General features: G+C 43.0%; 1 protein-coding gene across 1 annotated transcript in view; it reads right to left on the bottom strand.

The window, feature by feature from the left end:
* GHR (growth hormone receptor) overlaps positions 1 to 13133 on the bottom strand; it is a 143774-nt gene that overhangs the window by 69916 nt on the left and 60725 nt on the right. Inside the window, exon 2 of the mRNA XM_047073776.1 lies at positions 5426 to 5491. Coding sequence (XP_046929732.1) covers positions 5426 to 5491 — 66 coding nt within the window. The remainder of the gene's footprint in view (positions 1 to 5425; positions 5492 to 13133) is intronic.

The following is a 13133-nucleotide window of genomic DNA, read 5'->3' on the forward strand; positions in this document are numbered from 1 at the left end:
AGGCTGGGTGTTTGGGGCTGGAAAAAAGTCACTGCCAAGGCCATATTTTGCCTTGTAATTGAACACTGTTATTTGAATTATCAATAATATGCATTGTCTACACTTTATTTTGCATATCCTGGGAGAGATACAAAGTACTTTCACTGACGGTATCTTCTTTACTCTCTTGTTGGTCTTGTTGGTCTAGGAACGTCTTTTCTCTGCACCTCCATTTCATCTTGTGTAAAGTACATAATTCTGTCTGTCTTCCTCGTACTTCAGAGAAGCAAGGAAGGGGGGGGTGTAACTAGTACCTGTAGGATGCTTGGCGTTACCTGGAGATTAGTGCTATGAGTCAGGAAGGGCTACCACTAGTCTGGGTGCAAGAGAGAGCCAACATAAACACTGTTTCCTTAAAAGGGATCATAATAATCTGTGTTTACTTACTGAATCATTTACTGACTTATTTATAAACAGTAGCCTGTCAAGAATTCAATGTCAGCTTTAATTTCAGAACCCATTGTCAGAACTGCTCTCTAAAGCATGTCTGAAGCTCAAGTTCTTTGTTAGAAGTAAATCCTGCAGATTCTCAGATACCATCCCTGCTCTGACACACGCCCCTGTGTTGTGCTTATTTTAGCCCTATTGTCAGCTAGTAAGCCCATAAAGTTGAAAATATCTGATGAAAAAGAATGCTCAAAGCTGAGAGGGTCATTCAGCTTGGATGGGGGCAATGATGGGTCACAGGCAGGAGTGGGGCTATGCTTCCCTCAGCGGCTGAAGTGCCAACAGAATACCACAGTGATGACATAGAGGTCCTGTGACATACCCCAAGACTAGACCATGACACCAGTCCCATGACCTGAAGTTAAGGTTCTGTGGAAGGCTTTTGGGAAAGACTATACGTTTTTATAGCAATGGACAAGAGAAATTTTTCTTCCTGTATATATTTGTCCCTCTCCTTTCATAAATGCCTGCTGGAGGGCATAGAGGTGCTCTGTGCTAGCCAAAGAGTAATTATGCTATCAGGGAAAACCTGGATTTTTTTTACATGTGTGCGTGTGCGTGTGTTCAAAATCCAGAAACTACTCATTAAGCACTTGGCATGTGTCAGGCACTGTGGGAGACAAGGACATATACAATAGGGCCTCTACCCTTGAGGATAGTATAGTCTATTACAAGGGAATAGAAAGCATACACAAGAATCCATTAGGTTGAAACAAATGACATGATATTAAGGTCCAAAATAAAGCTGAGTATAGGACATTTCATCCAGTTCAATCCTAATACCTGTTGGAATAAAATAAGGGCCACGAGAGAACACAATAAACACCATGGGGCCAGATACTATTCTAACTCTTTTAAATATATCAACACTTATAATTCTCACAACAGCTATGAGGTAGGTACTATTAGCACCCCTATTTTAGAGACAAACAAACGAACAAACAAACAAACAAACACAAAACAAACAGCCAAGGTACAGAGAGCTTATGAAACTTAGGAAAGATCACTCAGGAAGTACGTGGTAGATCTGGGATGTAAACAGTCTGTCTTGCTATCTTGCTCCACAGGCTGAGTTTTGAAAAGTACTGTGTTATATACTCTTTCCTTAAGAGAAAGCAAGGAAGGCCTACACAGATTCCAAGATGGAAGTACTCATCCTCTTGGGGGATAAAGTGATATTTGAAATATGCCTGAAAGAGAACAATCCATGAAGGATGTTCCTGACTCAGAGGAAAGAAGAGGGAAGTTCTGGTGAAGGGGTTATTAGGAATAGATACAATGAAGCAGGAAAAGCAGAGACACGAACGTGGGTATCCATAGCATACAAGGGCGATAAGGCTAGAAAAGCACTTAGGATCCACATGATGGACCTTCTTGAATGCCAAGGAGATGAGCTTCTTCATAAGGTAGAAAATAGTGGGGGGCTACTGAAGGTGTTCAGGCATAAGAATCACTGCATGAGACGTAGGCAGGAAGAATGAACATGGGAGCAGAGAGCAGGATGGCTTGGAATAGGGAAAAGCAGGAGGTAACAGAGAGAAATTAGCAGACGAGGACAGGAGTCTGGCTAAGACCATAAGATAAGGACATGTAAAGGTGACGATGACTGTATCAAACTTCTGTCTCATAATCATGTTTCTATTGAAAAGTAACTTATGATGTGAAGGAAGTTGTTTGTGAACTTATAAAACTGTAAGCAATTCATTTGTTGTGCCCATCTAAGATGATAATCTTTTGGAATCCTTTCAAAACTTAACTCTGACCTCGGTCATTATGTTTATGTTCAGAATGCCCATTTTCATAAAATCTTGGACTCATTTATGCTCCAAATGCCAGTCAATGAAACTTCAATACTTTCCTCCGGTTGGATATTCATTTTAATTTCAGGTGGAAATGCCACTGATCACAAAATTTACACCCTCACAGCAATATGCAGTAAATTCAGTGAAAAGGAATGGCTTTTAAAAGTGAGAGAACAAAATCTCTTTCAGAAAGATGTGCAGGATATATAAGTCTGTCAATGCTGCTTAGCAATGTAATTTGGTGTACAATCCGCACCTAAAGTGGAACCTGGGGACTGATGGTGAAGGGCGTCCAAACAGTTAGAATGTGCCTACATCACTAGCTTACTATAGAAAACCCATCATGAGAAGACTTTGGGCTTCCTGGTACAGAGGTGTTTGGCAGGCACTTAGGCAGTGATTCTAAATCTGGAGACAAAGAACATCTGTGTTTCACAGAGGGGACAAAAAGGCCCACACTTGGGTCAGACCCTGACCAATGCATACCCTTCTTCTACTGTTACCATATCGTAGCCTTTGCCTGTAAGGAAGCTGTCCTCGGAGTATAAACCATTTGATTCCTAGGAGTCCTTTCCACAATGGAACAGGGTAATTAATGTGTAATTAACACAAGTGGGGAGATCTGATCCTCCATGAGGGTTCCAGCCAGCCCAGAGGCCCCATAACAAGGGGTGCTTGTGGGAATTGTTAAATGTGGAGAAGGATGGGTAACCAGGGAGCTATGAAGGGTGCTTCCATTTAATTAATTCACATGCAAGGTACCGTTCAAGGTACCATGTTCAAGGTACAGTTTTAGGCCTGGTGAATTACACAACTCTGAATAAGATCCAGCTGTTCACAATCCCGATGGGGAGATAAGAGAAATACGCAAATAGCTCTACTGCAAAGCAGCATTTGATATATTCCTTAAAAGTGGTATAAAATAGCATGATCTCCCTCGAAGACGAACATGGAGAAGGGAAGTACTGCTTTGGGCCAAGCACTGTGTTCTGGCTGAGCCTTAAACACGGGCAGGATTTATATTTACGGGCAGGGTGAGGTGGAAGGAGGATTGTTCCAGAAGACGGGCTGAAATGAACAAGTCCCAGGGGAGGGAAAGCACAGTGTTGTTGGGGAGTACTAAGTAGTGTAGACTTATAAGCGGGGATGAGGGATGTTGGATTTCAGTGGCTTGGGGTAGGTTTGAAGTTTGAAATTTGAGTTGTTTAGAGCAGAGTGATATGTTGGGTTCTTAAAATTGTCATTGGCAGAGGAAGGTGGATACAAGAAGGGAGAGATGAGTAGGGGGGAGAAGGGGAGAGGAGGGAGACTGCTACTCAGGGGTTACTACAATAGCCCCAGAATAAACTACAGGTGGCCTGGCGGGGTGTGGTGGCATCTATGTATGTTAGGTCAGTTCTGCCTGGAATTTGCCCTGAGGGGGTGTAATTTGTTTTTCCTCCATGGGGGTTTTGCTTTGAATCTGAGAATTTAGAAAAATGCACATAGGAAATGTATGAATTATAACTGCGTAATGATCAGACAGTTCACATTGAACACTAGCTTCGTGTGTGAAGTTATCTCCTGAGTGAGAATATGAGATTGCTGATGTTAGGACAATATCTTACTCATGTCTTTCTTCCCCAGGGTGCAGAGTTAGGGCTGGGTGCCTAGCAAAGAATTAAACGCTTGGGATACAGTGACAGGGAGGTGATAAGAGCACCAGGGTCTGTCGCATCTCAATGAGATGCTTGGATGATAAAGGTGGCCCTGTGTCCAAGCATGTGCACTGTGGAAAAGTGTGCACTGGTAGCCACATCCACGGACGGGAGTAACTTTATCCAATCAGTCCTGGGATGGAGGGGAGCTAACTTTTGAAAAGGAGAAGCTAGAAGGATAGTATTCTGCCTTGTGTGGGCAGGTCAGTATCTCTGTGATATATCACAGAGAAAGGGTAATTGGTATTCTTGCTTATCACAAAGACAGAAAATCAACATATGCCAAATGACTTGGCAGGACTTTCTTCAACACATCTGCCATACCCAGAGGTTGTATTGCAACCAGGCCCAGCGTGACTTTACAAAGAAAATGGGAAAAATTGTACGACCCCTCCAGGGAAAGTGAGGAGCAGAGTCCTACGTGTGTGGAGGAGAGACCAATGCAGGGCGGAGCATGCACATCAGTAAAACATTCTCCTTTCTGAAGTTTTTAATTTTAATTCCAGTATAGTTAGCATACAGTATTATATTAGTTTCAGGTGCACAATACAGTGACCCCACCATTCTATACATAGGAAGACATTCTTAACTGATTCCTTTTCATTTCCTTGCAGAAAGTAGCAATAAGTTACATTATCTGCTGCGTGAAGGCTTTGAAAAATACTGGCTGGGAGAACCCAAACATCACTAAAAAGCCACCCCTTTTCTAACCCCTCATATTAGGGGGTTATTAGGGAACAGACGAACATGGTAGAGGCTTCTAAAACAGGAGGGTTTGAGTTCTGCGCACAGGACCAGCATATACGCTCAGACACCATGAAGTGGATCTCTAATGGAGCAGTGGACAAAGTTCCTTGGGAGCACAGAGGCAGAGCAAGTCTTTGGTTCTAGCCGATGTAGACAAGCGTCACCACAGAGCTGATGTCTGAGTTCAGTCTTGGGGATGAAGGGGAAATTGTCAGAGGACAAGAGGGTGATGTGCAAAGGCGTTTTAAGAAGAGCTCCCTTGAAGGCAGAATTTTGGATCATAAGACGATATGGTTGAAGGAAAAGCTTTACTGTCAATGAGAGCACTAGGTAAATAAACATCTCAAAATCATACTGACAACATAATACACGATTTGTAAAAGGAGGCAGTTCCTAAATTCAATAAATGAATTGTTGGTCCACAATTATTTTATCTTTTTTTGCCCTTCACATTAATTTGGCTTTACTTAACCTCTAAAGACAAGCAAATTAGAGAGATGAAAAAGCCCTCTTGTAGAGAAGCTGAAAAAGACATCCTTTAAAAGTATATATATTTTTGCTTATTTATGCAAATTCAATCAGTCATTTATCCAGGTACCAAATCTCAAATAAGGCAGAGAAAAAAATAGTAGCTTGAATACGGTAAAGCATGGACAATATCACTGATGACAGAAAAAGGACTGAAATTCTTACTTGTCCCTAGGCCTGGATTAACTCTTTGCAGACTCTGGGATGCTCTGCCAAGGATAGCTGGTGTGGCTGGAACAGAAAGAGAAGAAAACCATTAGTCATCCCCGTAAAAATGGTCTGATGTGACTCTGTTACAATTTCACTTTCAAGTGACAAAATGTGACCTGGCTCAACCTCACAATAATCCTCTCTTGTTTTCTTTTTCTTTTTAAAATTAAAAGTGTACCTACCCTCTAAAAAGAACTCATAAATATCAGAGCACATGGAAACCCTGGTGTTAGTCACCTCTGGTCTCATGGCTAGACATGGTCAGAAACAATGGAAAATTGCCTTCCTATAACATCTGAGTCCAAGCTTGAGCCTTGCTTGTGAAAATGCAGAGGGACATAAATTCTCGTTTCACAACAATATTAAAAACAGTTCAGTCAAACAAGTTTATTCTTGGAAATAAACATGTGAGCAATCTTGGGGGTGGGGAAGGGATGAAGGGAACTGAAAAGTTGCACAGGAGGGACACAGGATTTGTGACGTGTGGCATGCAATGAGTCATCTATTCTAAAAGTGGCTATAATTCTATGGGTACCACTATTAGGTTGCATTAAAAACAGGAAAAATGGAAAATGATCGATGCAGTTGTCTTTGAACCTCTGAACCAGGTTGTTTTGCTACAACTGTTGCTACTACGCAACTGTTATCTGGGTGGACAAGGGGATTTCTCTAGGATTCTGCACCTCCGTAGAGGGGCAACGTGGTCCGGGCTCACAATAAACTCTGGGAATCATGTGGAAGCGGGAAGCTGCTGATGCTTTTGGGGCCTCCGTAGAGGTCTGCAGAAACAATGCTAAGAAATCTCTCTCTGATTATGAACAAAGGGCAAGGAGCAAAACAAAGATGCATTGGGCAGCGAGCCGACTCACTCCTGTCTCCCTGAATTTCAGAGTCAGGCAGGTCCTGCCCACCAGCCCCGGTCCACTCTTCAATGTGCTTTTTCACGAACTGCTCCCACTGAGTTACCAGGAGGAAGCAGCTGTCGGGTGTGGTGTTCATAATATAGAACCCAGCAGATGAAGTCAGGATCCTCTCACTAAACCCTGCAGGATTCTAACCTTTGTAAGATTTTTTTCATTCTGGGCATATCAGTGAGAGCATTTTTCCAAGTGAAGTTAGGCTTTGGGGGTTTTGGTGAGTTAGTATTTTAAATTCTGTGCAACTATGACTTCTGAACTATGAGTTCTTTTTATTCTCTCTCTAAATGTTAATATTAGAAGCTCATTTGCTGCCAAATGCAATAAAGAATTATGACAGAAAGCAAAGAGAATACACATTTGCCCAGAATAGATAACGTATTACACATTGATTTTAACGTGACCAGAAGGAAAATTGCATTTTATGAAAATACCCTTAAGTCTACTTGACCAGAGGCCTTGATATCCTCAGTCTTTATTATTACCATTATCTAGAACATGCTCCCCTCCAATTCCTTACCACACATCAGAGAATGCTTTGTTTTATGACCCCTTGCCTTAAGTTGGGCATTAAAACATTATTTCAGTTGGTAAGTTTACATAATTTCTGACTGTAAATGACCTGTTCCACTGACAACTGTATGCACCTTAAGAAACTCGTGACAGCTCAGAGAAAGAGTAAAATTAAATCAATCACAGGACAGCATACAATCCTACGTGTTATTTTGGTCAAAATTATCCAGCAAATGTGTCTCAGCTTAAAACTGGGAACACTAATGGACACCAGTTTCCAGGCACAGATCAGCAGTAAAGCTGACAAATTTCTCCAGAATGATGACTGAGATGGAATGTGGGGGTCAATTATGAGGCCCCAAGGGAGCATGCAGAGCCAAACCCCAGGCCCGGAAATGCCTGGGGAGCCCTGGCTACCCCTGACTCGTCACAAACGAGGATTTTGCTTTCTTTGCAGACAGACATCTGGTGCTTTCCTCTTTATGGTATCAGCATTTGGTAACATTTTCATAAAGCAAATGTGCTCCTCAGCTAACACTCTCCACAATATGTGATGAGTCAAGACATAAAAGGAACAAATGGCGTCCTCAAGGAAAGGCCACAGATTTGCACCAGGCCCAAAAGGCTGCTGGTTACAAAAGCAAAACACAATGAATAAAACTGTCTTCTTAGCAAACAGAGGTGTCATGCTAAGTTGCTAATTTTAATTAGTGTCAAAGCTGTCCTTAATGTCTATAAGTGCTGAGCAGTGAGGGAAAAACGAACGCATGCGACAATAAGCAGATAATGAACACTCTGACATATTTACATAGGAGCTTTTAAATGCTGCTGTTACAAAATGGTCAGCTGCAGCCCCTGGCCTCAGCGAGCCCACAGTCTTCTGGGTAGGAATCTGTAAAGGAGCAGTGGGATGGCCCTTAGCAAGTCTGGACAAGCTTCCTGGGGAAGGGACTCTTTGAGATGGGTGCCGACCTTGGGATGAACAGGCAATGGAGAGAAAGGGAAAGGCAGCTGGGGCCAGGAGAACCACTGCACAAAAGTGAGACACAGGCTGGGTAGGTAAAGAGCCTCAATCTCTCTGTTGGGAGTGGGTGGAGCAAAGCTGAGCTGGGGTGTGTTGAGTTGGGGGGGATGTCAGGGTGCATGGGGGATGGTCATTCCAAACAACTTAATTTTGATCCTGCAAATGTTGGAGAATTCCTGCTTTGCAGTATCCTGAGTAGAGCTCCTCAGGGTGGACCTGCCCAAGAACAGGACCCCAAGACTAGAACTAGCTGCAATCAGATCTTTCCTACTTATGTGCAACCTTGTACTCAACTTTTAACTATGGCATATATCTGCCCCTGGTTTCTCCATCTATAAAATGGGGACAGTGACAAGTATCTATACATGCAAGGTTTAAATCAGTTAGTACACGCAATATACTAAATATACAATATAAGTGCTTAGTAAATGTTAGATATTCTTATTATAGCTATTATTATTTTTCAGTTATTATTGCTAGCCATTACCCTGAAAGCAAGGGCCCATCTTTTCTCATGAAGAATGTGACAGTGTTTTTCACGAGGCTGTGTGAGCTTAGGGCTTTGGATTTAGGAGGACAGGATGTTGCCCTAAGCCCAGTGAGACCCTCCACTATTTACATCCTCCTGTGCAGGCTGAATGTAGACAGTGGGACTCTGGGGAGGTGATTTTGGTCAAAGACTCAGGCTGGGACTAAATGCAGTCAATTCTAGTTTTTGTAAGTTAGTGAAATCTCTACTGTACCAGGAAGGGAGCTAGAGGGGAAGAATCAATGTTCTGGGGAGTATCGTAATTTACCAGTTGTGCAGCAATGGCATTTGGACCCAGCTCCGAATAGACCGTGCAAACACAAGTCAATAAACAAAAGTAATGCATGTGGCAGTCATTTTACACATGACGAGAGGTAACGTAAAGGGCCTCACATGGAATCTGCCATAAATTAAGCATTGATTAATGTTAGCAGTTGTTATCCTTATGAGTTTAGGATTATGATAACGATGATGTAACTGTCATGAAATCTTTATCTCAAGACTGCCTCTGACTGTGATAATTATTTTGCAATACCTACATCTGTCAAGTTATTACATTGTACACCTTAAACTTACACAATGATTTATGTCAATTTTGTCTCAATACAATTGGGAAAAAAACCTTCTGAGAGGTTTTGCTTTCTCCTTCAGGAAGGTTAGTTGTTCTCCATCCGACAGTCCTGGATACTGCTTTTACCCCCCTTGCTGTCACTGTTCATTTGCCTGTGCCCTTTGACACGCAGCCAGCTTCCTGGGGTGGGTATTTCATCTTTGTAACCTCTGTTAGGACAACAGGGCATGACACTTTTTAGAATCATGATGCCTGCTACATAAATGAGGCAAATGATGATGACTTATAAATGCTCTATACTTTGGCTTTGAGGCTAAAAGGGAATCAAACAAAAATAATTTATTCTCAGCAAATTGTGTCTCTCCTTGGAAACCTCACATTTGATTGACTACTGCCTGTCTTTCTGAGGTCTGTTTATCCTTGACCGTATAGCAGAAATCTTCTCTCCTTGGGTTTCAATGGCTACAGCTCTTTCCAGACCCACCTGTTGCCTTTCTGCCCTTCTTTTCTGTCAAACTGTGATCAAACTCACTAAAAAGTATTTAGTTTAAAGTCCTTATCTCCCTTCAACCTGCCCTTGCAGGTTCAAGGTCAAGCTCGGTATCTGGTCACACTGATGCCACACCCCAAACTATCCTGCTGTCTGAAGGCGCTGGCTGATGGCAATGTTAAAAAATGTGAGGTGCTTATGTCTCACATTGCTTATGTGCTTAAAAATGCACCAGGCACTACGCTAAGCACATTTTATAGATTTTCCCATTTTACCTTCACAACAACCCTCTGAAGTATTATTAGTTATGTTTTATGGATGGGGGGGGGTCAGAGGCCCAAACCAACTAGCTAACTTGTCTTAGGCTACCCAGCAATTACATGGTAGAATCCGAATTTGAACTGGAGCCAGATTCCGAATCCACCCCCTCTCCACTGTTTCCCAAACTTGCCTGACCATCAAGATCCACTGCGACATTTGTTAAACATACGGATTTCAAGGTCCTGTCTCAGATCTATAGAATCTGAATTTCCAGGGCCCTGGTCAATCTGTGTATTGGCAAGGTCCCCAGAATCTATTAGTTTATCTTCTATGCCCCATTCCCCAGCCAGGTGACTGTTATGACAAGGTGTATTTGCTCTGGTTGGAGTCCCTGTGTCCTCTTTGGGGCTCTACTGTGAGGACTTCCCACACACAGGTGATGCTCATGAGGGCATACTTGTGCTATAGAGCACAGGATGATTTGTCTGAATACTGCAGACATTCTGTCAAGATATATTGATGGCGCCAGGTTGCTGGGGCTTTGAGCAGAAATACCCTTCAGGGGTCGATTCATGAGAGACCAGGTAAGACGCATGACAGTGATGTTACACAGCAGGTCCTGGAACTGCACTGTCTTCTTGGCCATGGCTACCCTTGGGCACAGCAAATCCTGGGCCTGACTGCAGGGATACTTCTAAGCTGGAACTTCCTTTCCTTTGTGGCTCACTGGATTAACTGAATCCCCATCCATAGTTTCTCCTGAATTAAAGCATATTATCTCGTACATATTATGACTCTTGGCAGCTCTAAAGAAGCCTGTGTAATCTGAACAGGAAATCTTTGGACCTTTGGAACAGACAATATTACCTCCCCAGAGCTCAATGAGGGAGTGTGTTTCTTTTATACTGGAACAGTAAATCACAGAGCACATCACGTGAGATAATCGAAACAAGCAAAAAGAACCATGAAATGATGCAGATGGTTTCAAGCACTTTTTAATGCTAAAAAAGTTTCTTTATGAAACAATATATAACAATTTGGAAGAGAAACTATCATCAGGAAAAGCGCATGCTGAAATAAATCCGCAGTGGCCATATTTTGCTTTAAATGTATTTTGAGAGTAGCTGGGCCTCAAGGTAAGAATCCATGTGCAGCGAGAGATCTTAGAGACCTCCTTTTCTCACAGGCCAGCCCCTTGCTTAGTGGGCCCAATGGGGGAAGTTTCCTAATAATAACTTTAAGTTTCACATATTCCTTTCCTGTCTGGCAGCGGTCTCCTTGGTGAATTTTTTTTAAAAAAAACATCCTCCTGACACAAGCTTATGCACGTACTGAGGACATCTGCTTGCAATTAAAGACAGATACTGGGGCCTGGCATTTCAAATGTAACCCTTTGGGTGATAAAACCAGTTAAAGGTGCAGTGGCTGAAGGAGAACACATTGGCGGTGCGGCTTTTGTTGTCGTGGTTGTTGTTTTTAAGGAGAACTAAAAGGAGCAATTAATATGAATTCCCGGTCTCAGCTGGCTTGCATCTTCCTTCAGCAAAGCTTCCCAGCAATTTCTCTGGCTTTCCCTTCCAACTGCTACAAGAACAGTTAAACACCCTGCCCAGCTAGCCAGCCGCTCCTAGAGCTGCTTTTCATTATGGAGACAGCAGGGGTGTCAACACCGGCAATGGGCAGGAAGCCAGTCCCTGTGCCGTGCGATAGCCGGCCCGAGCATTCATAGACAACGCTAAGAAGAGCAACCAGAATCACAGGTTGGCACTTGGCCAAGATCAATACTAGGTAGGCCAGTCGGGGACATAGGGCTGAGAACAGAAGGACAGACAAAGAGTATTAAAAGGTCAGACTGAAGCGGAGGGAGAAGGGCAGAAGTGTCTCTTCCCTTATAATGTTGTTTTAGAGGTTTTTAAGACCTGTGAATCCACTCATTAAAGCAGGAGGGTCAGACTGATTTAATAAGGTCCAAAGCTCAGATGGTGACTCATAGATGGTGTGCTGGGGCTGGCTCTTCTTCCCAACTTTGTATTCAGTGGCATCACGTCATCGGCTTGAGATCAGCCAAACTGGGAATATTTACACAATAAAAGTCGGCAAATGCTACACATCAAGGCCCTCTGCCATCTAATCCTATGGAAATTCTGTCCACCTTTCAAGAGCAGTTTGAGTGTATTCTCTTCCATGAAGTGTCTTATTTTCTCCCACTTGGACTCCATCCCTCCATCCTTTGTGTTTTTACACTTAAAAAAATACCTGGACTGGGGCACTTATTATTTCCTGTTACCATCTTAGTTATCTGATGTGCCCAATGAGTGAGAAATTCTTTGAAGCTTGAAGGCAAGAACCATGTCTCATTCTCCTTTGGGTTCACCATCCCATTAGCATAGTTTGTTAAACATAGTGAGTGCCCCATACATATTCATGAGATTACGGAATACTTCACCACGAACTCTTCCAACAAGGAAAGTTGGGAGGCCTCACGACCTTACTTATATTATTACTTTGAATTTATCAGACATCCTGTGGCCTCTGGAGTCTGAATTTGCACAAAAGAAGACTCTCAAACACGTTATTCGGTCCTATGATAAATGCCCTCCAGGAACCATGAATGCTCAAACCGGAGGCAAAGTCAGCATATTTTAACCCATTTTCATGGTGTCTAGCTCCTTAATAGTGTTCAGTGAGGGAAAGAAATAATGAAAATAAGATTGTTTAATTTTCTCACTTCCCTTCCTGTCACCTGGGTGGTTCACTTGCCTGGCTTTGCTTACAGCAGTGAGCCAGTCTTTTGATATCATGGCATACGGTTCCCCGTGTCCGTTTACGAGGCTGAGACTGGTAGCAGTGACTCTTACGTCCTGGGAATTGGTTGTTTTGGCAAATTTATGGATCTTGTTTAGCCAAGGCGCCATTTCAGAAGCACAGCATGCTAAAGGTGTCCTAAGAAAGCATGTACTTTGCCAGAGGTTTTAAGGTGTATTTTCCCCTTTCTGGGCAAAGGCATTTTTTATAAACAGGTTGGTCTGGCTCCTGCCACTCTGTCTCTTGTTTCCAAGCTCTACTCATCAATTTCCACATAACAGTTCTTGAACAGAATCTTGTTCCTTTGGGAAGTAGGTAGTTGAGAGCTAGGGAGCATTATCTCCAGTCAGAATTGCTGTGTGTGAGGGGGGCCTGGGTGGCTCAGTTGGTTAAACGTCTGACTTCGGCTCAGGTCATGATCTCGCGGTTCATGAGTTCGAGCCCCGCGTCGGGCTCTGTGCTGGCAGCTCAGAGCCTGGACCCTGCTTCAGATTCTGTGTGTGTCTCTCTCTCTCTCTGCCCTTCCTCCACTCCCTCTCTCTCAAAAATAAAT

The sequence above is a fragment of the Lynx rufus genome, unplaced genomic scaffold (assembly GCF_022079265.1).
Source record: "Lynx rufus isolate CCGP_SWC_20201006 ecotype Redwood Valley unplaced genomic scaffold, mLynRuf1.p SCAF_1, whole genome shotgun sequence".
Lineage (NCBI taxonomy): Eukaryota > Metazoa > Chordata > Mammalia > Carnivora > Felidae > Lynx > Lynx rufus.